The following is a 22,779-nucleotide window of genomic DNA, read 5'->3' as shown; positions in this document are numbered from 1 at the left end:
AACTATTAGAGGTAATAGATCAGGGAAAGGATCTCATTATCTCTATGGGTTGACCACATCAAATCACAAAACCTGCTCTAATACCATGTTAAATTTATGGAAAAGAGAAATACTTCATTGAATTATTATAATCAAAGTACATGAACCTTTATTTATAATAGAGGAAGGGGTAGAGTCCAATTACAATAAAACTACGTTTGTCCTAATTACTCTCAAACTTTAACATTTAAAGATAAGTCCTAGCATAATTAAATAACTCAATATAAATAGAAGAAAAACATAACTCAAACTAGAATTCTTCTATAAGGACGTGACCATAAGATAAAGATGCCAGCTCGTGGCTATCTTTGTGGTTCCCACTTGATCTTCTAACCAGCTCGTGGTTATCTTTGTGATTCCGTCTTGATCTTCTAACCAGCTTGTGGTTATCATTGTGAGTCCTTTTTTATCTTCCAACTTATGTGATAAGGATGTCAGCTCGTGGTAATCATGGTAGGTCCCATCTTACAATACTCTTAGATATGTGGGTCTTCCTTGGTTGTGTGACCCATCTTACAATACTCTTAGAAATATGGGTTTTCCTTGGTCGTGTGGCCCATATAGTACTCTTAGATATGTGTGCCTTCCTTGGTCGTGTAGCCCATCTTACAATACTCTAAGATATGTGGGTTCTTCCAACAGTGTCAACCAAGGAAACTGAGACAAGTCTATTGCACAATCGGTTTGGACCTCCTTCCGCACAATCTCGTCATTTTCTTTTCCTTACATTTAAGGATAGGTCAAATTAAAATTGTGAAGTGTGTCAACTCAGCACACACCAGAGGATCACATACTCACCTCATCTAAAACTAAAATGCGTTGCTCCTTTTTCATTGATCCACATAGATGTATGGGGACCCTATTATGCACACAATAAAATTATTATTTTAGTTATTTTTCTTTAATTTACTTTATTTATTTCAGTTTTAGGCCATAGGGGCATTTTTGGAATATTTATTTATAAGGTTATTTTTGTAATATTTTATCTTAAACTTTGTAAGGGTGAACCCTATTTAAAGGGTAAGAGTAATGAGAAAGTCAAACATTGGTTTAGAGTGAACAAGGGTTTTGAGTTCTCCTCAACGAGCTCAGGGTTGTGCGTTCTCCTTAACGAACCTAGGGTTTTCAAGTTTCCATTTGACTTGATTTTTGTCTTCCTCTTCTTCCTCCTACGAATCCATTTGTCAAATCTAAGACCATAACAACTGGTATCAGAGCAGGATGTTATGGACTCCATAGCATCTGGAGTAATTGCTAGACGTAGAAGTAAGTGGTGTCACTTTTAAGTTATGTTAAGGGCTGGGTCTAATGTAATATTGAGTTAGGAGTGTGGGCCACGGCAGGGCTTGGGAAGTGTAATCGTTATGGCTTAGGAGGTTAGCGTCAGGTTTTGGAGAAATGTAAAAGTCATAGTTTGAGAAGTGTATCCTTTGGGGAAGAATATGAGTCATGGTGGGAAATGAGTGGACGTCGTGGGAAAGAGAATAGCTGGGTGAGCTCCCTTCGTAAGCTCAGTTATTCTCAAGTCTTCCCATCGGGAACCAGGAGCCTCTGTTCGAACAGAATTAAGGGAACTTCGAAATTCATTTCATGTATATAGCAAGGGATACTGCACTTCTTAGCAGTTCCAATTGGCATTCCGACCACCACCCCCCAACCCCTCCATCTACACTGCCTCCTCTGTGTTCCGCACCACCTTCGTCGGCAAAAACGGATGGGGGTTTTCCGTCAAACCCTTTCTCACTGGACGCCATACGTCCTCCCGCACAAACGAAGCCTGAAATCCCATAGATCGCTGTCTCGGAAAATCTTTCTCCATTTTTTGCATCAGACGGCGGGCAACCTCAAATCCGAAGACCAACTCTGCTCTCGCCGAACCAAACCACTTGTTCGTCGTTACGCAACCAGGTTCTAACCTTCGGCCTCTCGTTCATTCTGTTCGCCGTCGGCAACCACTCAGGCTCGTCGGGCATGAAGTTGGCATGGGGTGTGAACAATCCAACCAAGCACCATTGACGGCTTATGCCAACCGACAAGCCCAAAAACCCAGAGATTTCGATTTCGAAATAGAAATCTTGGCCCTGGCGGAAGAAGAGAGGTCTCGTCCACAGGATTTCGAATTGAACCTGCTTCAACCGGCCACTGATAACGACACTGTGCTGGAAGATGAAATCTCCTGGCCCTTCGATTTTGGTTTCCACAATAATCCGCGACTGACGTTCGTTATTGATTCATATCTGGTGATCTTCATATCGAATGTTTTCTCAAAGGTACCTTCCAATTTCTGTTTTTCAGGACCAGTGATCTTCATTTCTGGTGAGATGTTGCGTGATGTCCCAAGAGTCTATTACAAGGTTTTCTAGTTGGGTTTCGAAATTTCTGTCTTCGGGGGCCCTTCTTTGGTTCATATGGATTTCAAATTTGGGGATAATCCTGGTGCCTTCCAAATATTTGCTAAAATGCCCGGTCGGAATGAGAATGTTGGGCACGCCATGATACTCACATGGGGAAGCACTGGGGGTCTATGAGGAGAGGCTTCTCAATTTTATTTTGAAGGCTCCTCTTCACATTACACAAGACAGCAATCACGTGACTCTGCTCAGTGAACAATTTGCAAATCTCGGTGCTCATTCATAGAGTCGTATTCCTGTGACAGCTTTGTTCTTTGACATCCCTTCTCGGGGTCTTGTTTATGGAGATCCAATTGGAATGGTCCGCCTATTCACATTCAAACCTGAGCAACTCAGTACAAAGCCAGGATGCAGCAGCAACATTCATGACATCAAGCTTCTAAAGGTTCTGGGAGCTGCAATGTCCATACATATGAGCTCCATTGCAGGGAACTTTGTCATTGGATCTGATGAAGGATCTGTTTCGATAATTGAGATGGAAGGGCCTACCATATTGTCTCAAAGACATTTTTCAAGTGAACCATCTACTGGTGCTTGACAATTTGCAACTTGCAGCTCCAGTGGTTCTCCGCCAACTATTTTGCTGGTAGCCCTGCATCATTCATCCATTTTGGCCCCTGATGGAGACGTTGGAAATACACTCAGCAGCTGTGGGGTCCGCTATAAAAAACCTGCAAAATCACTCTTCATGCACCTTCTAGATGAGCAAGATACATCTGGCCCTGGATACATTGCCTCCAGTCCACGTTTGAACCAAGGGCAGATGAGTCAAGAAACAATATCAAAGCCATCACTTGTGTTGGTTTGTTCTACAAAGCTGCACATTTGTATTCCTTACTTCATCTGATGCAGGGGGTTAAGAAAGTGTACAATAGGAAGAAGCTCCAGGGGACTTGCTGGTGGGCATCAACAGTCTCCACTCCTAGTTCTGGTATTGGTCTAAAACTTCTATTTATAAGTGGCAAACTCGAAATAACGTCTCTTCAAAATTTCTCCTTATTAATGGACACTTTATTGAGGGGTCTGCCTGTTTCAAATTCCACATCAAGCTCAACTTTGAATTTATCTTTCTGCTGTGCCTCGGTAGGAGACCTCATTTTGGTGAACAAAGATCCATAAATCTTTTTCATCTCTCTTTTGTGCAGAAATGACATATACAACACTCTGGAATCCATTTGCCTACTTTCCCAGCACACTATTCCTATGCCATCTGAAGCCACCAGTTCAACCCCTAGCAGTAACGAGAGGAAAAATGGATTATTTGGTTCAGTTATGACAGCTATAAAGGGCAATAAGACATAGCACAACCAGGATGTAGTAGTAGATTCTGAAGCTAGTATTGTAGGAACACTTACACCCGCAGGCTCGTCGTATACCGGTGCGGGGGAGATTTTCGTTCCGTGGTCGGAGACTGACACTGTTGTAGCCTCATGGGAACCGTCACAGCCTTCCTGGCTGTCTATTGCTCCTCTGGTGGGCTGCTCTACTTTTGTAGTCCAGAGAGCTACCACAGCTCCCAAGGTTGACACTTGTGCATGGATCGCGACGTCGGCGCTGGCCAGCAGACTTACCTTTGAGCTTGAGGGCAAGTTCCTTTTCCTGGAGGGACGTGATGTTATGGACTCCATAGCATCTGGAGTCATTGCTAGACGTAGAAGTTAAGTGGTGTCACTTTCAAGTTATGTCAAGGGCTGGATCTAATGTAATATTGAGTTAGGAGTGTGGGCCACGTCAGGGCTTGGGAAGTGTAATCGTCATGGCTTGGGAGGTTAGCGTCAGGTTTTGGGGAAATATAAAGGTCATAGTTTGGGGAAGTGTATGCTTTGGGGAAGAATATGAGTCATGGTGGGAAATGAGTGGACGTCACGGGAAAAAGAATGGCTTGGGAAATGTATGGACGTCTTGGGAAATGTGGGGACATCATGGGAAAGAGATTAGTTTGGAAATTGTATGGACATCATGGTCCTTCCTGTTATAAGAAGGAAGGTAGTAAGAATGTAATGAAGCATTAATAAAAAATAGTCATGGGAAAGAGAATGGCTTGGGAAATGTGGGGATGTTATGGGAAATAGATTGGTTTGGAAATTGAATGGACGTCATGGTCCTTCTTGTTATACGAAGGAAGGCAGTAAGAATGTAATGAAGCATTAATCAAAAATAGTTTTAGTAAGGTCGGATTCTCCCTTTCCCTAACGAGGTCAAGGGTGAGCTCCCTTCATAAGCTCAATTATTCTCAAGTCTTTCAATCTAGAACCAGGAGGAGATCGTCTAGTGGCTGATCCATGAATATGGGACTTAACATGAAAACACAATGAGCGATTCATTCCGAGAAAAATGTATGGCCATACTCGAATTATTGGAAGAAATACAAGAGGGAATGCGTAGAACTTCCATTGAAATTTATGAAATGAAGAGGCCTAAATTCTCCGAGCATGAAAAAATTCACAAAAGGAGAGGCAGCAGATGCTGTCTCGGATGGGCTGAAGACGCAAGAAATCAGAGAACCCTCTGTCTCTCTAGCAACGGCAACATTCGAAATGGGGGACTCAGAAATTCCAAAATTGGAAGGGTATTCAGCTCACCCTTCATCGAAAAATACGATAGGGGGTTTGGCATCAAACCCTTTCTCACAGGATGCCATATGTCTCCCCAGATAGAAGACACATGAAATCCGAAAGCTCTCTATCTCAAAAAAGCTCCCCGAACTTTTGAAATTAGAAGGCGGGGACCCTAATTTTTTGAAATCGAAGGGGTTTTCCCCAACCCCCTTCTCATAGGAGGCCACACGTCTTCCACAAGCGACGCAAACAACTCTGAGACACCTCAATCTCGGAAAATCAACAAGCAGAGGGCCCCAAAGGGGTGCTATTCATTGTCAGATAAAGCCCAGCACAAAACCTTTCTGCTGGGGTTCGTCGTTCCGGCAACCGGCACGGCGAGGAGAGAAAGGAAGAAAGGGCGACAGGAGCAAGGGGAGCCAGAACGGCTCTCACCCTATGAGACGGAAAATTCCCAAGCGGAGAAGCCACGACGTCCTCCTGTTAGCCACTGGAGAAAGAGGAGGCTCTGACGGGGCCGTTCGACAAAATTCCGGTGGTAGTTGACTTCCGGCCACCACCTCTCACTCTCAATCCACCTCTCGACAGAACAGAGGGAACCCAATTCCAAAATTTGTAGGGATAAGTATCGGCAACCTCAATTTTGCATTCAATCTTTTGGTAAGGTGAGAAAATTCATGCAGTTGTGTGATAAAGTGTCTGCAATACAAGATAAATTTTTTTTGGGGATTTCAGACAAGGTGTCACGCGGTTAGATTTTGGCTAAGTCCGTCTAGCCAAGCAGAATATCTACCTCGTGCGGCCTAGCTCTTCCCAAGAACTAGTCAGCCTCCTTGTGGCTCGGATCTTCTTCCCAACCTCCCACACTCGATGTTGCAAGATAAAGGGACAATGGAAAGACCAAAGAGATGGAAGAGAAAAACTCAACTCTATTGAAGGCTAAAACTCTCTATACACTTGAAGAGCAAAGAATGCAAAAAATGCTCAAGGATGCTTTACAAAGGGAGAGGCCCCTCCTATTTATAAGCCTCCTCCCTTGCCTTTAGAAGGCTCTAGAAATTTCTAGAAACCTGGCTACTGTCCCTGACCTCTAGAAATTTCTAGAGGTGCCCAGAAAACCCCTTAGTTCCAGAGATTTCCACTTCTGGCGCATTCTGGAGCCTTCCGGTGACTTCAGGAGTCTTCTGGAGTCTCCTGGCGCCTGGCTGCGCGCGCCTCACCTGGAGTCCTGCGCGCGCCCCGCCTGGAGTCCTGCGGGCGCCCCGCCTAGAGTCTTGCCGCACACCCCGCCTGGAGTCCTACAGGCGCCCCGCCTGGAGTCTTGCCGCGCGCCCTGCCTGGAGTCCTTGTTGCGCGCGTGCACTTGGAGTCCTTGCCGCACGTAACCCCATTTTGAGCCGCCTCTGCGAGTCTGTTGGTGCGCTGCCTTGCATGCGACTGGCTCAGCCTTGTGTGCTAGGCTTGCTGACGTTGCTTTCCAAACTTGAATGGCTGCCATACGCGCTTCCTCTGCCGTATGCGCATTGCCTTCTCTTGTGCTGGAGTTGTGTGGTGGGCGTGCTGTCTAGACTCGGCTGGTTGCCCCTCGTCTCATACTCTCACCGCCATAATGCAGACGTCCTCGTCTGTGTGCCATCACGGTATGCCATCACCGCTAGTTCGAATTGCCATAGCTCGGCTGCCTCATGCCATGTTGCTTCACTTTCTGGAAGGCCCCTCCACTTGACGAGGTACTCGGTCAGCCGCGGTCTCCCCCTTTGGCTTAACTGTCGGTCGGCTATGATGTAATCTACGTGCCGCTCAAAGGTTGTAGTTACATCAATGGGTGGTCGGGGAGGAATGACACGTCCCGGGTCAGGGTCTTTGTTGTAGGGCTTAAGGTTGCTCACATGAAAGACATTGTGTATCCTGAGCCTGGTTGGTAGTTGGACTTGGTATGCAAGCTTCCCAATGCGTTTGGTGATAGGAAAAGGTCCTTCATACCTTTTGATGAGACCCTTGTTCTTAGTGCGTAGAGATTGGAATTATTCTGTCTGCATCTTGATCAAGACAAGGTCGCCTACTTTGAACTCTACTGCTCGCCTTTTCACGTCCGCATACTTCTTCATCTTTCATGCTGCACGGTGAAGAAAGACCCTAGCCATCTCTTGCTTCTCCTTCCAGCATTTGGCAAATTGGTGTGCCGCTGGGCTCTTTCCAGATACGTCTGGAATGATGCTCATTGGCACAGACGGTTGGCGCCTGGTTGCGAGTTCAAATGGACTATGTCCGGTTGACTCGCTTTGCTGCAGATTGTAAGAAAACTGGGCCACATCTAGCCGCTCTGGCCAGTTTTTCTGATTTGCATCAACAAAATGACGCAAATATTGTTCCAGCAAAGCATTCACACGCTCAGTCTGTCCGTTGGTCTAAGGGTGAAAGCTAGTAGAAAAATTTAAAGTTGTCCCCAACAACTTGAATAATTCAGTCCAGAATTTACCCGTGAATCGTGGATCTCGGTCACTGATAATCGTGGTCGGCACTCCCCAATGCTTGACCACATGGGCCATGAAGGCCTGAGCAGCTTCTTCGGCGGTGCAATTGTTGTTGACTGGAATGAACGTCCCGTATTTGCTTAACCGATCGACCACGACGAGGATCGAGCCTAAGCCATTTCTCTTGCGAAGGCTAGAAATGAAATCCATGGAGACGGATTCCCATGGTCTTTCGGGTATCGGCAACGGGTCCAGAAGTCCTCCGGGTCTTCTCTACTCCACCTTGTCTTGCTGGCACACCAAGCAGGTGCGAACAAACTCTTCCACATCCTGCTCCATGTCTGGCCATAAGTACTGTCGAGACACTAGTGTTAGGTGTTATGCACGCAATAACATTATTATTTTAGTTGTTTTATTTAATTTACTTTATTTTATTTCAGTTTGGGCCATAGGGGTATTTTTGGAATTATTTATTAATAGGGATATTTTTGGAATATTTTATTCATAGGGATATTTCTGTAATATTTTATTAAACCCTAACCGGGTGAACCCTATTTAAGGGGTAAGAGTAATAAAAAAAGGAAGCATTGAAGTATTAAGAATTAGGTTAAATCTAGCGTAGAGAGGCTAAGAGTTCTCCTCAACGAGCTCTAGGGTTTTCAAGCTTCCCTTTGGCTTGATCTTCGTTTTCGTCTTTCCCATGTCTTCCTACTACCCCTATGGTAATGCTTGGAAGACCCGTAACCCATGGCAGATTGCAGATCCTCCCAAAGAATCCACGTGTCAGATCCGGGACCGTAACAACTGGTATCAGAGCAGGAACACAATGAATTATTTTATATCTCAAGAAGGAACACAAGCTTGCATGGAGAAGGTATACAATTCCGCGGATAAACTATGTAAAGAATTTGGAGAAGCACGAGCATTATATGAAATTTTCATGGAATGCTGGACAAGGGAGCCACGCACTGCCGCAAAACAGGTCAGACGACCTGAATTCGCCGAGCATGACAGCCGCACAGAAGACGCAGAAGCTCCCTCGGACGAACAGAAGACTGTCTCGAGAAAGCTCTCCAAAAATCGAAAATCCGACGGCAGATACACCGAAATTTCAAAAACAGAAGAGGATCACCGTTTCCCAATGGACGCCGTGCGTATCTCTGCACCTAAGCTGCAGCAGGGAGGTGATTTCCTAACAGAGGAAATCCTGAAATCGTCGGCACCGGAGGATTTTGGGATGACCAAAAATTTGAAATTGGAGAGGAATAGAAAATTCTGTCGGCGCCGTAGGCGAAATTTCCGACGGAATTTCCGCTGGGCTCTGTTCCGGGGGGCTGAGAAACAGAGGTTCTCTGTCTCGGCAATGCTCCCAACGGGCTTCTCGTCGCCACCGGCGAAGCAGGATAGTTCGTCGGCACCGTAAGAAACTTTTCCGCAAGGGATATCGATTCCGGGAGGCTGAGCAACGACGATTCACGAGTTCCGAGACCCCTCTGTCTCGGAAACTATCCAGCTGGCGAAGCCCCGACAGGCTGCGATTCGCCACCAGAACATTAGGCGATTCCGTCGGTGCCGGGAGAGAGGAAGAAGACGCCCGTCGCCGGACTTCGTCGGTGCAGTGAGGAACGGAACCGCTGGCCGCAGAGTTTGGGAGCCGAAGGAAGAAGACGACTCCCGATTAAATTTTCCTAACTTAGGAAAATTTAATTGGCCCGGTCCGCTGACTCGCACGCCGGACCGGGTTCATGAACCGAGTGAACCCAGGTTAACTCGGATCGGCCCAAAAAAAAATAAAAAAAATTGGCATCCAGAAGAGGGGGTCGTGCGCTGGATCGGGTTCCTGAACCGAGTCAACCCAGGTTAACTCAGACGGGGCCCAAACAAAAAAAAAAAAAAATGGCATCCTGAAGGGGGTCATAGCTATCGCGGATGCTACTATGGCACCAGTGGAGACATCGGCATACAGACACTACTTTCGAGCTTGAGGACAAGCTCGTCTTCCAAGGGGGGTGTAATGTTATGCATGCAATAACATTATTATTTTAGTTGTTTTATTTAATTTACTTTATTTTATTTCAGTTTGGGCCATAGGGGTATTTTTGGAATTATTTATTAATAGGGATATTTTTGGAATATTTTATTCATAGGGATATTTCTGTAATATTTTATTAAACCCTAACCGGATGAACCCTATTTAAGGGGTAAGAGTAATGAGAAAAGGAAGCATTGAAGTATTAAGAATTAGGTTAAATCTAGCGTAGAGAGGCTAAGAGTTCTCCTCAACGAGCTCTAGGGTTTTCAAGCTTCCCTTTGGCTTGATCTTCATTTTCCTCTGTCCCATGTCTTCCTACTACCCCTATGGTAATGTTTGGAAGACCCGTAACCCATGGTAGATTGCAGATCCTCCCAAAGAATCCACGTGTCAGATCCGGGACCATAACATTAGGGTTCGTTTTTTACCCGGATGGCCAGCCCAAAGGGTATCATGGCACTCCCGCAATAAGTCCCTCTGCAGATTGTCATGCTTTGGAACGTATAGCATGCCTCCTTTGGTTTTGAGTAGGCCATCCTCCAACCAAAACCGCCGAGTTTCGCCAAGTGTTGCTGACTGCACAAGATTGTAGGCCTGCGTGTCTGTCCGTAGGCCAACTCGAATTCGATCAAGGATAGGGATACTTACTTGCCTGATAGCTGCAACACCTTGCAAACGAGAAGTAGTGTTGGTGTCATCACCAAGTATTATGCCCGCCTCCATAGGGGTTGTATGGTCTGCCCTCCGGCTCAAGGTGTCTGCCACCGCGTTCGTCTTTCCCGACTTATACAACATCTCGAAATCGAATTCGGCCAAGAAATCTTGCCATCTTGCTTGCTTAGGGGATAGGTTCTTTTGGGTGAGAAAGTAGCTAGACGCTACATTGTCCGTTCGAACAACGAACCTTGACCCGAGCAAATAGTGGCGCCAAGTGCGCAAGCAATGCACCACACGCGGTCATCTCCCTCTCTTGGACTGTATACCACTGCTTTGTCTCGTTCAGCTTTCGACTCTCGTAGGCAATGGGATGACCATCTTGCTCCAAGACACCCCCAATCGCGAAGTCGGATGCGTCCGTGTGTACTTCGAACGATTTGCTAAAATCCGCAAGCTGCAAGATGGGTCCCTCCATCATGGCTTGCTTGAGCGACTCGAAAGCAAGTTGGCACTTGTCCGTCCAGTGCCACTTTTGTGCCTTCTTCAGGAGGTCCGTTAAGGGAGCCGCTAAGGCTGAGAACCCCTTGATGAACCAGCGATAGTAGTTAGCCAAACCAAGAAAACTACGGAGTTCTCTTACCTTGGTTGGCTCAGTCCATTCTCTGATGGCTTGCAGTTTCGCCTCGTCCATCCAAATGTGACCTCCTCCAATCCAATGGCCAAGGAATGACACCTCCTTTAAGCCAAAGGAGCACTTCTCCTTCTTCACGAACAAGGAGTTCTCCCGCAGGACTCGAAACACTTCACGCAAGTGTTGTAAGTGCTCCTCCATTGTGCGGCTATAGATGACAATGTCATCTAAATACACCACCACGAACTTGTCCAGGAACTCTTTGAAGACCTCATTCATAAGCGTATAAAATGTGGCTAGTGCGTTAGTTAAACCGAATGGCATCACAAGGAATTCGTATGATCCGTACCTGGTGACACAAGCCGTCTTCGGTTCATCTCCTTCCTCAATTCTGACTTGATAGTAGCCGCTCCTCAAGTTGAGTTTTGTGGAGACTCGGACATCTCTAAGCTGGTCGAACAGATTGGCAATCAATGGTATGGGGTACTTGTTCTTGATGGTGATCTTGTTCAAAGCTCTATAGTCGATGCACAGGCGCATAGAACCATCCTTCTTGCGCTGGAATAAGACCGGTGCCCCGTAAGGAGCCTTGGATGGCTGAATGAACCCCGCTTCAAGCAACTCGCCTAGTTGCTTCCTCAACTCCTCCAACTCCTTAGGCGCCATGCGGTAAGGGGCTTTTGAGGGCGGTTTCACTCCAGGTTCCAACTCGATCTTATGATCCACTCCCCTCCTTGGTGGCAAACAAGGGGGTAGCTCTTTTGGCATGACATCCTTGAACTCGTTCAGGACTCCCGTCATCTCCTTGGGAATCACTTGGGCCACGTCTTCTTTCACCTTTTTGAAACCATTGGGCTAAAATGCTCGAACCTTTTAGGAAAGCAACCCCACGGATCTTATACAAGGACTGGCCCGGTCGATAAATTCTAACACACCTCACAGAAGGCCGCTAAGTAGGTGGAATAGCCCTGCTTAAGACCCCGCTTAAGCTGGAGGGCGCTGATTGATTCAACATTTTTGGTTACATTGGTTTTGAAACCATTGATCATACAAGCCCCTCCCTCGTCGAGAATTTCTACTACCCCTAGTGATGGTAAAATGAAGGCCTTACAAGTTGTGAGGAAGTCCATGCCGAGAATGACCTTGAAGTCATCCATGGGTACGAGGGTGAAGTCCAACTTCCCACCCCATTCTCCAACGTTGGCAGACACGGCCTTGGTTACCCCTGACACTTCTCTTGCTGTAAAATTCATGGCTTTCATTCTGCTACTATCTCTTGTAGCCTTGAGCTTCAAACGACTCGCTTCCTCTTCCAAGACGAAATTGTGAGTACCCCTGTGTCTACCATGGCCTTGACTTGGAATCCATTGATGAAGACATCCAAGTAGAGAAGATTGCAGTTCGGCTTCGCCTCTTTGACACTCGCTTTTGGCTCCTTCGAACGAACAACATTGAGTAAGGATAACGCCCCCATCCGGGGTTCCTCTTTTTCGCTCTCAAATTGGGCAGCATTTAACAGTTTTTTCTTGGGGCAATCTCTTGCCATGTGCTCCCCTTCGCAAATGAAACATTTAAGAGGGCATTTGAAGGACTTTCCTTTGTCATCCTTCTTCTTGTTGTTGGTGTGGCCAGTGTCACTGGGTTCGGTCCTTTCCCTTTCTTTCTCTGGCTTCTTCTTCTTTTTCTGGCCACTGTAGCTGTTGTCCTTACTTGGCTGAGTAGCATTGTCCTCTAACTTTCACTCGTACTCGGTCAACTTTTCAACCGTGGCTATGGCTGCAGCCAAGGACTTTACCTCCCTTCTACGAAGTTCGGTCTCAGCCCAAGGCTTTAGCCTGGCCAAAAAGGAAAAGAGCCTATCCTCGTCGGACATACGAGGAATGCAGAGCATGAGAGAAGTGAAAGCTTGGACGTATTCTCGGATCGTACCTTTCTGTCAGAGGGCACGCAACTCCTTTCGAGCTTGGTATTCTACATCCTCCGGAAAGAAATGGCGTCGGAGTTCTCTCTTGAAGTCCTCCCATGTTTCTACCGATGCTTCATCTCCTTGCTCTCCCGAAGTCCTTCTCCTCCACCAAAGCACATCATCTTCCGCAAGGAACATAGATGCAGTGCTGACTTTGGCTTCTTCACTGGTCAACTTAGAAGCATTGAAATATTGTTCTACTTGCCAAAGGAAATTGTCTATTATCTTTGGGTCAAGTTTTCCAGTGAAGGCTTTCGGCTTCGGTATCTTGATCTTTGCACCCCCTTGTGAACCTCCTCCATTCGCAAGGGCTCTTTCGCATAGGGTGAGTCTTGCCCGAACTTCTCCCGCAATGGTCTTGACCTCTTTGTCGACCCTCCTGATTTAGACTCGCATCACAGCCATAGCACTGTGCACATCGTCCTCGTATCCTTGGAACCATTCCGGGATAGGTAACCGTGCATGTGCAATGTCGTTCACAAACTCCTCCAGTCTTGAAAACTGATCCTCCATGCTGGCAAGTCTGGACTCGAAATCGCAATATCATACATTGTTTTTAGAGGGTGATTCCATACCTCTTGCTACTACATCATCACTTGTGGATGCCATGGTTGGAAATGCTGCTCAGATACCAGTTGTCACGTGGTTAGATTTTGGCTAAGTCCGTCTAGCCAAGCGAAATATCTACCTCGTGCAGCCTAGCTCTTCCCAAGAACTAGTCAGCCTCCTTGTGGCTCGGATCTTCTTCCCAACCTCCCACACTCGATGTTGCAAGACAAAAGGATAATGGAAAGACCAAAGAGATGGAAGAGAAAAACTCAACTATATTGAAGGCTAAAACTCTCTATACACTTGAAGAGCAAAAAATGCAAAGAATGCTCAAGGATGCTTTACAAAGGGAGAGGCCCCTCCTATTTATAAGCCTCCTCCCTTGCCTTTAGAAGGCTCTAGAAATTCCTAGAAACCTGGATGCTGTCCCTGACCTCTAGAAATTTCTAGAGGTGCCCTAAAAACCCCTTAGTTCCAGAGATTTCCACTTCTGGCGCATTCTGGCGCCTTCTGGTGCCTTCAGGAGTCTTCTGGAGTCTTTTGGAGCCTGGCTGCGCGCGCCTCGCTTGGAGTCCTGCGCGCCCACGCCCCGCCTGGAGTCCTGCGCGCCCACGCCCCGCCTGGAGTCCTGCGGGCTCCCCGCCTAGAGTCTTGCCGGACGCCCCGCTCGGAGTCCTGCGGGGGCCCCGCCTAGAGTCTTGCCGTGCCCCCCGCCTGGAGTCTTGCTGTGCGCCCCGCTTGGAGTCTTGCCGCGCGCCCTGCCTGGAGTCCTTGCTACGCGCGTGCGCTTGGAGTCCTTGCCGCACATAACCCCATTTCGACCCGCCTTTGCGCGTCTGTTGGTGCGCTGCCTTGCATGCGACTGGCTCAGCCTTGTGTGCTAGGCTTGCTGACGTTGCTTCCCAAACTTGAATGGCTGCCATACGCGCTTCCTCTACCATATGCGCATTGCCTTCTCTTGTGCTGGAGCTGTGTGGTGGGCGTGCCGTCTGGACTCGGCTGGTTGCCCCTCGTCTCACAGGGACAAAAAAATTGAATGGATGCTGTTTTATTTTTCTTCTGCCGTGAACAGCAGTGTGTCTCAGAAAATTTTTTTGGGGGTTTTTTTTTTCTGTTGATGAGCACAGTACCTGTGAGTATATTCGTTGTCAAATTGAAAAGGTGGGGCTTAATTTTTTGGGTCCCATGTTTGTAGTAATGAGAGAAGGAGATCGAAAATTCCAATGTTTTGGATTTGTTAACTTTGAGAATGCAGAAGAAGTTGCTCTAGCCGTTGAGGGGATTCATGACAAAATAATTGATGACAAGGAGTGGTATGTTGGGAAGTCCCAAAAATTGATAGCTTCATGCACACCTGCCTTGAACAGTGGTCTGCAAGTGTACATAGATATGCCTATTCACACAGTGCATCATGTTGTGGACACAATGCAAAGTCATGAAGTGACGGAGAGATACCACATGAATGGGCTACCTAAAGATACTATCCAAGTGACGCTGACAGGAAGTGTTGGACAAAGCCTTGGTGCATTCCTCTGTCTAGGTTCACTCTTGAGCTAGAAGGGGACATCAATGACTATGTAGGCAAGGGATTATCTAGGGGGGAGATTGTAGTGTATCCTCGCAGAAAGAATCAGTTTGACCAAAAGGAAAATATAGTCATTGGTAATGTTGCTCTCAATGGAGCACCTAGAGGGGAGGCGTATTTTAATGGAACTGCTATTGAGGGGTTTTTGTGTGTGTAACTCAGGGGCTAAAGCTGTGGCTGAAGGGGTTGGAGATCATAGTTGGGAGTACATGTTAGGTGGTATTGTAGTAGTACTTGGAAAAACTGGTAGCAACTTTGTTGCAGGGATGAGTGGGGGTGTTGCATATGTTCTTGATATGGATGAGAAATTTCACCAAAGGTGCAACCTTGAATTGGTGGATCCTGACAAAGTAGTAGACCATGATGATATCTTGATATCATGCTCAGTGCTTATGGCCATGATACTTTCGTTGTGTATGCTAGGCAATTTGATGCACATGGACTAGGTCCAAAGACGGAGGTTATATGGGACATGCTGCATTTTGCCAAGGAGGCAACTGTTGGGGAAGATCCCACAAAGGTTGTTAATGTCGAAGCAAAAGTTACCAGTGGCGCAGGTGATAGTGAAACTTGTTGTTCGATTGCTTATTCGTATCGGGGTATGCTACAGCAAGTGATGTTGGCAATGTCACAAAAAAAATTGCTTATCTGGTTGGATGCTCCAATTTTGTAGACCAGAGGGATGCCACAGATACCGCGGTTGATACGTGAGAATAGATGGCGACGTCGACATGGGCAAGCAGACCCTACCTTCGAGCTTGAGGACAAACTCTTTCTTCCAGGGTGTGTAATGTTGTGCACACAATAACATTATTATTTTAGTTATTTTTCTTTAATTTACTTTATTTATTTTAGTTTTAGGCCACATGGGTATTTTTGGCATATTTTATTTATAGGGGTATTTTTGTAATATTTTATCTTAAACCTTGTAATGGTGAACCCTATTTAAGGGGTAAGAGTAATGAGAAAGTCAAGCATTGATTTAGAGTAAACAAGGGTTTTGAGTTCTCCTCAACGAGCTCAGGGGTGTGCGTTCTCCTTAACGAACCTAGGATTTTCAAGCTTCCCTTCAGCTTAATTTTCGTCTTCCTCTTCTTCCTCCCTACGAATCCATGTGTCAGATCCGGGACCATAACATACCGTTGAACGTCTCAAACATTTTCCAAGTCAAGTACTTTATTACCTTTATTGGTGATTTTACTTGTACCACATGGCAATTTGTTTTTAAAGAGTGATCTAAAATACCATCCATATTTAAATCCTTTTATGCTATGGTTGTCACTCAATTTGGTCAAAAATCAAAGTACTTCGATCGGATAATGCCAAAAAATATACTTCCAAAGATCTTGACTATTTTTGTCAAGAGAATGACATTATCCATCAAACATCTTGTGCCCACCACTCCCCCGCCCCTCGCCCCTCCAACAAAATGGTTTAGCAAAACGGAAGAACCGTCACCTTCTTGAGGTAGCTTGCGGCTTATTGTATACCATGAAAGTCCCATACTTTTATTGGCCACATCCCATCCTTATTGCATGTTTTCTTATAAATAGGCTACCCTCTTCCATTCTCTGTCATAAATCCCCATATTCCTTATTGTTTCCACATGGTGATCCCTTTTCGCTTCCCTTGAAAGTCTTTGGTTGTACATGCTTTGCTCATATTACCTCCCCACAACATAGTAAACTTGATCCAAAATCTATTGTTGAATTTATAGAAAAGAGAAATACTTCATTGATTTATTGTAATTAGAGTACATGAACCTCTATTTATAATAGAGGAAGGTAATAGAGTCCAATTACAATTAAAATACCTGTCTTACTTACACCCAAACTCTAACACTTAAAGATAAGTCCTAGAATAATTAAATAACCCAATATAAATAGAAGACTAACGTGACTAAAACACCTTTACACTAAAACTCTTCTGTGAGACCTACTTCCCTAATAATTTTGGCTCTATTTGACTTTTTATTGTGTAAGACTCCTCACGTAATCATGATGGATCCCACCTGCTCGTGTGATCATGGTGGATCCATATCTTTTGGGCTTGGGCCCATCTGAACAAACTTGGATATGTGGGCCTTCCTTGGTTGTGTGAGCTTGGGCCCATCTTCCAACACTCCCCTCAAGCTGGAGGTGGGAGAACATCATGAACTCCCACCTTGCTGCAAATGATGTATAGGATCTTTTCTTATAAAATGGCAGTCCTCCATATCTTCTAAAACTCCCCCTCATGCTGGTGCTCTCTTCCATGAGGCCCAACTGGCATAAGATAAGTGAGAGTAAAACCACTCCAAGCCATATGACATCGCTCCATACTCCAATCATAACCCATGTTGGATGTAGGGCACACTCCTACCATTCGCAGGTAGTGGCACTCCTATCTTTCGTAGGAAGTGAGTCTATACGCAGTGCTCAAAAGTGTAGTAAAATTCCTCCATCGCCGTGTCCCTCTATAGGGCAACGACTCTCAAGTGGTAGGAGTAATAAATACCAATTAAGGGGAAGAGGGGGGGGGGGGGTGACTTATATCTAGTAATAAGTTCCTCCATCACGGTGTCCCAACTCGGGCATTGACTCTCAAACGTGAAAAGTGGGTAATGCATGTCATTCACAAGACGGCGATAAAAGACCCACGGGTATATAAAAAAGTCTCAATGGACTTAAAATACCCATATGTATATATGTATGGACTTAAACTCCCAACCAAAACAACACACAAAAGGTTAGGCCAAAGATGTATGTGAGAGTCAATAAAGGATAGTAGGAGTAAGGTTGTCAAATAACCAATAGGTAATGAGTAAATAGGAAGATATGATGCTAAGGCCACTACTTTCTTCAATAATAATGCCTCATCCAAAGAGACACAATAGCTACAACTGAAATGGGCTTGGGCCCATATAACACGAACCAAAATAATAAAAATCCTTGTACAAGGACCTATGAAATAATTTTATGTGAGTATCTACACCAAATAGTATGTTAACCAAGGAATATGTTGTGAATACCTCAAGATAATAATCCAGCCTAAAAAATGAAATCGAGTCAAGCCGAGTTAGGTATCACAAAAAATTACCACAATTATTATTGCGAGTCAAGATTCTTGTTCTTCAAGTTTCTTTGCTACAAAAATTTCTTCTTAGATGCAAAAGCTTCATCATTGTGCTCCCCATTTTCTTGAATATTTTTATCACATTAAAATTACCATAACATATAAAATACTTCTTTCTTGTACTTCTTCTTCTACTTCTCCCCCTCAAGCTGGGAGGTAATGGTAGTGATCCCAGCTTGACCAAATAACATAGATGTAGTAATAAAAATAAAAATAACATGATAATGGGAATCAAAGGAATATAAGATGATGGGGCCACAATGTTCTTTATTCAAATTTTCATCAGGATAACCAACGTGTTATGCACGCAATAACATTATTAAGAGTCTAATTAATTGTTTTTCCTTAATTTATTTTATTTTATTTTATTTAAATAATTAATAGGTCACATGGGCATTTTTTTAATATTTTATCTACAAGGGTTTTGAATTCTCCTCAACAAGCTCAGGGGTGTATGTTCTCCTCAAAGAACCTACAATTTTCAAGCTTCCTTTCAGCTTGATCTTCATCTTTCTCTTCTTCCTCCCTACGAATCCATGTGTCAGATCCGGGACCAAAACAACTGGTATCAGAGCTTAATGGAAGTTCTACGAATTCCATCCCACAAGGTTTCTTCCCATACTATAAGCCATGCACATATTTCTTCCAATAAATTGAACATGGCAATCCATTTTTCTTGGGGTGAACCCTATTTAAGGGGTAAGAGTACTGAGAAAAAGAAAGTCTTGAATTAGGTTAAATAGGGTTTGTAGTTCTCCTTGATGAGCTCTAGGGTTTGGAGGTCTAGGTCCTGGTCCCCTCTTGAATCTGAATATCCATCTCTCATATTTTGATTGTTGTTTACATTAATCCATATCGAAAAAGAGGGGAGTTTCTGCCCCTTTTTCCAAGTTCAAACAGAGGCTTCAGCCTCCCATCCATCACCAGTAGCCATAGAGGGTCTTTATCCCTCTTTCAGAGCCAGGTTGAGGTCTCTCAATCCCCCTATCACAAGCAGCACCAGTCAGAGTTTGTCTCAGCCTCAAGACCAGCAAGAAGAAGGTCAGTAACCCCTAATCTTTGATCCAAAGATTATCCAAGTTAGAGGTTTTCAGCCCCTAAACCGATCAGCAACAAAGAGGGTTCCATACCCTCTTTTCCATGAGAAAAAGGGAAGCCTTTCCCCTCCTGTCCGAGCTGCAGCAGTAAGGGCTCTCCGCCCTTACCGAAAACAGCTGCATAGTCTCACAAAGGAGGCTGCTTTCCTCCTATCCGAGATCAGGTCAAAGAAAGACTCTTTTCCCATCCTTACCGAGAGCAACTGCTCTATTACAGTGCTGGATTCATAAATCCCAAACCGAGTTACTCGATCCATGACTAGGGACCATAACAAATTGGTACTATAGTGGGAACACAATGAACGATTCTTCATCCCAAGAAAAATGGATTGTCATGCTCGATCTATTGGAAGAAATACGTGCAAGACTTATAGTATGAGAAGAAACCTTGCGGGTAGAATGCATAGAACTTCCATTAAAATTTCTGCAATGGAGAGGCATCTCGCTGCCTTTGAAAAGGTCAGATGACCTAAACTCTCTTGTGACGCTGTCTTAGACGGGCAGAAAGGTGAAGGGCCAGAAAATTTGACGATCTCCGAGCAGACCAAGCCAGTAAAATACTCCCAATCCCTTAGATATAAAAAATTGGAGGCTGCACCTCATCGGTAAGGCCAGATTTGCTTTCAACTTAAAAAAACCCCTTTTCATGGGACGTAAAACGTCTCCCAGAATAGGAGACGCAAGAAATCTGAGAGCCCTCTATCTCTCCAGCAGTGGGGACATCCAAAATTGGGGACACAAATCCAAAATCGGAGTCTAATACATCAAATCCGAAATCGTCCAAAATCACATCGGCACTGGACAATTTGGAGGCGACCTCAAAACCGAAATCGGGGACCATGAAAATCTCCAAGTAGGGAAGGCATGGGAAAAAATCCTAAGCATGGCAATGGGACTTAGAAAATCCGAAATCAAACCACCCCTACTCACAGAAAGCAAAACACCTTCCTGAATAGGAGATGGAAATATTTTCGGCAACTCTTCCGACAAGGATATGTTTCCGAGAGCCCTTTGTCTCGAAAAATCTCCATGCGGCGAAACCCCAAAGGACTGTTGTTCACCACAGGAAAAAGAGGAGGCTCCGTCAGACAAAATTTTGGTGGGCTTCGGCTTCCAGACTCTCACTCTCAATCTACCTCTCGGCAAAACAACAGACACCCAATTTCCACAACTGTTGGGGTAAGTCTCCATGACCTATTAATTTCATTCAATCTTTTGGGAAGATAGGGAAAATAATTTTAAGGGTGCGTTTTCATTCAATCTTTCGGGAATTTTCACATTGCTGCTATTCCTTGTCGGAAAATAGTAATGTTGTCTTCGCCAGAGGAAGATATTTCAGGAACAATGGGGTTGGAAGGAACAAGATTGAAGTATTTATTTTTTTGGATGATATGTATGCTGATCGTATAGATTCTGAGGTGTATTTGTCCCAAGCAACCCTTAGGGAACGAAAGGGGGGCCATAGGATCCATACGACGATCTATTTGAACTTGGTAGTGAAAAATATTGTGACTAGATGACAGCAAATCCCCTCAGAGAGAATTCCACCAAAGAATCTGAACTACATGTAGTTACCTCACCGAATTTATCGCCTCAAGATGCTGACGAGAATTTCAGGAAAATGAAAGAAATGGGGCTCATCCCCAATGCCATTGCAGTGCTAGATGGCCTATGCAAGGATGGTTTGATTCAAGAAGCCATGAAGCTATTTGGGTTAATGCGTGAAAAGGGTACAATCCCTGAAATTGTAATCTATATGGCTGTTGTGGAAGGCTTCTACAAGGTACTAAAAATTGAAGAAGGGGTTTTAAGGAAAATGCAGAACAATGGTATATCTCCCAATGATTTCAGCTATACAGTTCTTGTTCAAGGATTGTGTAAAGGGAAGCAGCTGGAAGATGGGATTGAGTTTTGCATTAAGATGTTGGAGGCTGGGCATTCGCCAAATGTTGCTACTTATATTGGGTTGGTTGAAAAGAGATCGTGTTATGGTCTCTGACCATGGACCGAGGGATTCGACGATGGGAGAGATCTTCTTGCAATTCGGGGGCAGAACCAGGACGTCGAGATCTTTATGGCCTACCTTTGATTACTAATTTGGGAAGAACAATGGAATAGACAAGGAAGGAGGATGGTCGTCGGACGTGAGGGGAGGAGAGGGATACTCAGGCTCTTCGAAGGGAAACCTGCACTTTGGGTTCCAGGGGAACGCCGACCCTGGTTCTTTAGAGGAGAACTCGGATCCTTGATTAATTTTCTGCTTACCTTCTCATTCATTTGCGTTAACCTTATAAGGTCATCACGCCAGAGTTCTAGCTACATATTATTATAATAATGCCATTCATGGCTTCCTATTCTCAACAAGGAAATAAAAAACATATAATGCCAATATCAAATGCCTAGGTGCCTCATTGTTCCCCTGAGTCGCCAACTCATCCACGTCGCCTCTGGATGACTCGTCCTGCTATGGAGTCCATAACATCACTCCCCCCCTTGAGAAAGAGCTTGTCCGCAAGCTCGAATGTAGGGTAGACTTTCTTAAAGACTGCTAGATCTTCCCATGTAGCCTTTGTAGCATCCGAGTGGATCCATTGAACTAGAAGTTCTGTTCCATCATCTAGCTACCGAGCACTCTAGATTTTGTGGTGAGTGAGATCAACTTTACCGTCTTCAATAGGGGGGTAAAGAAGGTATGGATAGTGGTGTTGGACCCTTAACAGCTTTAGCAAGGAAACTTGAAAGACGACATGAAGCTTGGACTCCGGAGGTAGATGGAGTTTATACGCTACTTGTCCCACTCGCTGGAGAATCTGGAAGGGGCCAAAATATTTTGGCGAGAGCCTGTGCTTGGTACCTGCATTGGAGTGTTACCGGTAGGGCTGGAGATGCAGCCATACAAAATCACCCTGGTTGTATTGAATATCACGATGATGCTGATCATAATAAGCTTTCATACGTGCTTGGGCTTGCAGAAGACAGAGGGAAGCAGATTCCAGTAAATGATCACGATTGAGGAGGGCTTGGTCCATTGTGTCCACCCTTGTGGACCCTTGAGCATACGAAAGTAGTCGAGGGGGATCCCTGCCATATAGGATTTTGAAGGGCGTGGCTTGTAATGATGTATAGTAGTATTCCGCCCAAGGAAATCAATCCACCCACCGTTTATGAGTGACCCCCACCAGACACTGTAGGTACATCTCAATGGTGTGGTTCACCACTTTAGTCTGGCCATCTGTTTGTGGATGATAGAGCAGAGGAGAATTTGAGTTTTATACCTGATAAGCGAAACAGTTCTCTCCAAAAATGATTGGTAAATTCCACATCACGATCACTAACAATTGATTCCTAATTCCGTGGAGATGAACAATATTCGCGAAGAAGATGGTAGCGATCTTTGTTGCTGTACACGGATGCTCCAATGGGATAAAGTGTGCATATTTAGAAAACCGATCAACCACCACAAAAAGAATAAACTTGTCGGAAGCCTTAGGAAGTCCTTCAATGAAATCCATAGAAATGTCAGACCAAACCTGTGTTGGAAGCTTGAGTTGTTGATATATCCCAACGGTATTTAAATGTTTGGTCTTGTTCCTCTGGCACACCTAGCACTCAGCCACATACTTGGCAATATTTGATTTCATCCCTTCCCAATAAAAAGCCCCTTGT

The 22,779-nt window shown here is 45.0% G+C and overlaps 1 protein-coding gene across 1 annotated transcript; it reads left to right on the top strand.

Moving 5' to 3' along the window:
• Nucleotides 1–20,629: 20,629 nt before the first annotated feature.
• Nucleotides 20,630–21,112, top strand: LOC137937276 (pentatricopeptide repeat-containing protein At4g38150-like). Its single transcript, XM_068782360.1, has one exon. It carries the CDS (start codon nucleotides 20,630–20,632, stop codon nucleotides 21,110–21,112), a length of 483 nt encoding a protein of 160 aa, XP_068638461.1.
• The last annotated feature ends 1,667 nt before the right edge of the window (nucleotides 21,113–22,779 follow it).

This window comes from Aristolochia californica, unplaced genomic scaffold (genome assembly GCF_029961685.1).
Source record: "Aristolochia californica isolate CCGP_79_NKW_82.1479 unplaced genomic scaffold, dmAriCali1.0.hap1 SCAF_7, whole genome shotgun sequence".
Taxonomy (NCBI): domain Eukaryota; kingdom Viridiplantae; phylum Streptophyta; class Magnoliopsida; order Piperales; family Aristolochiaceae; genus Aristolochia; species Aristolochia californica.
This window is presented reverse-complemented; position numbering and strand designations above follow the sequence as displayed.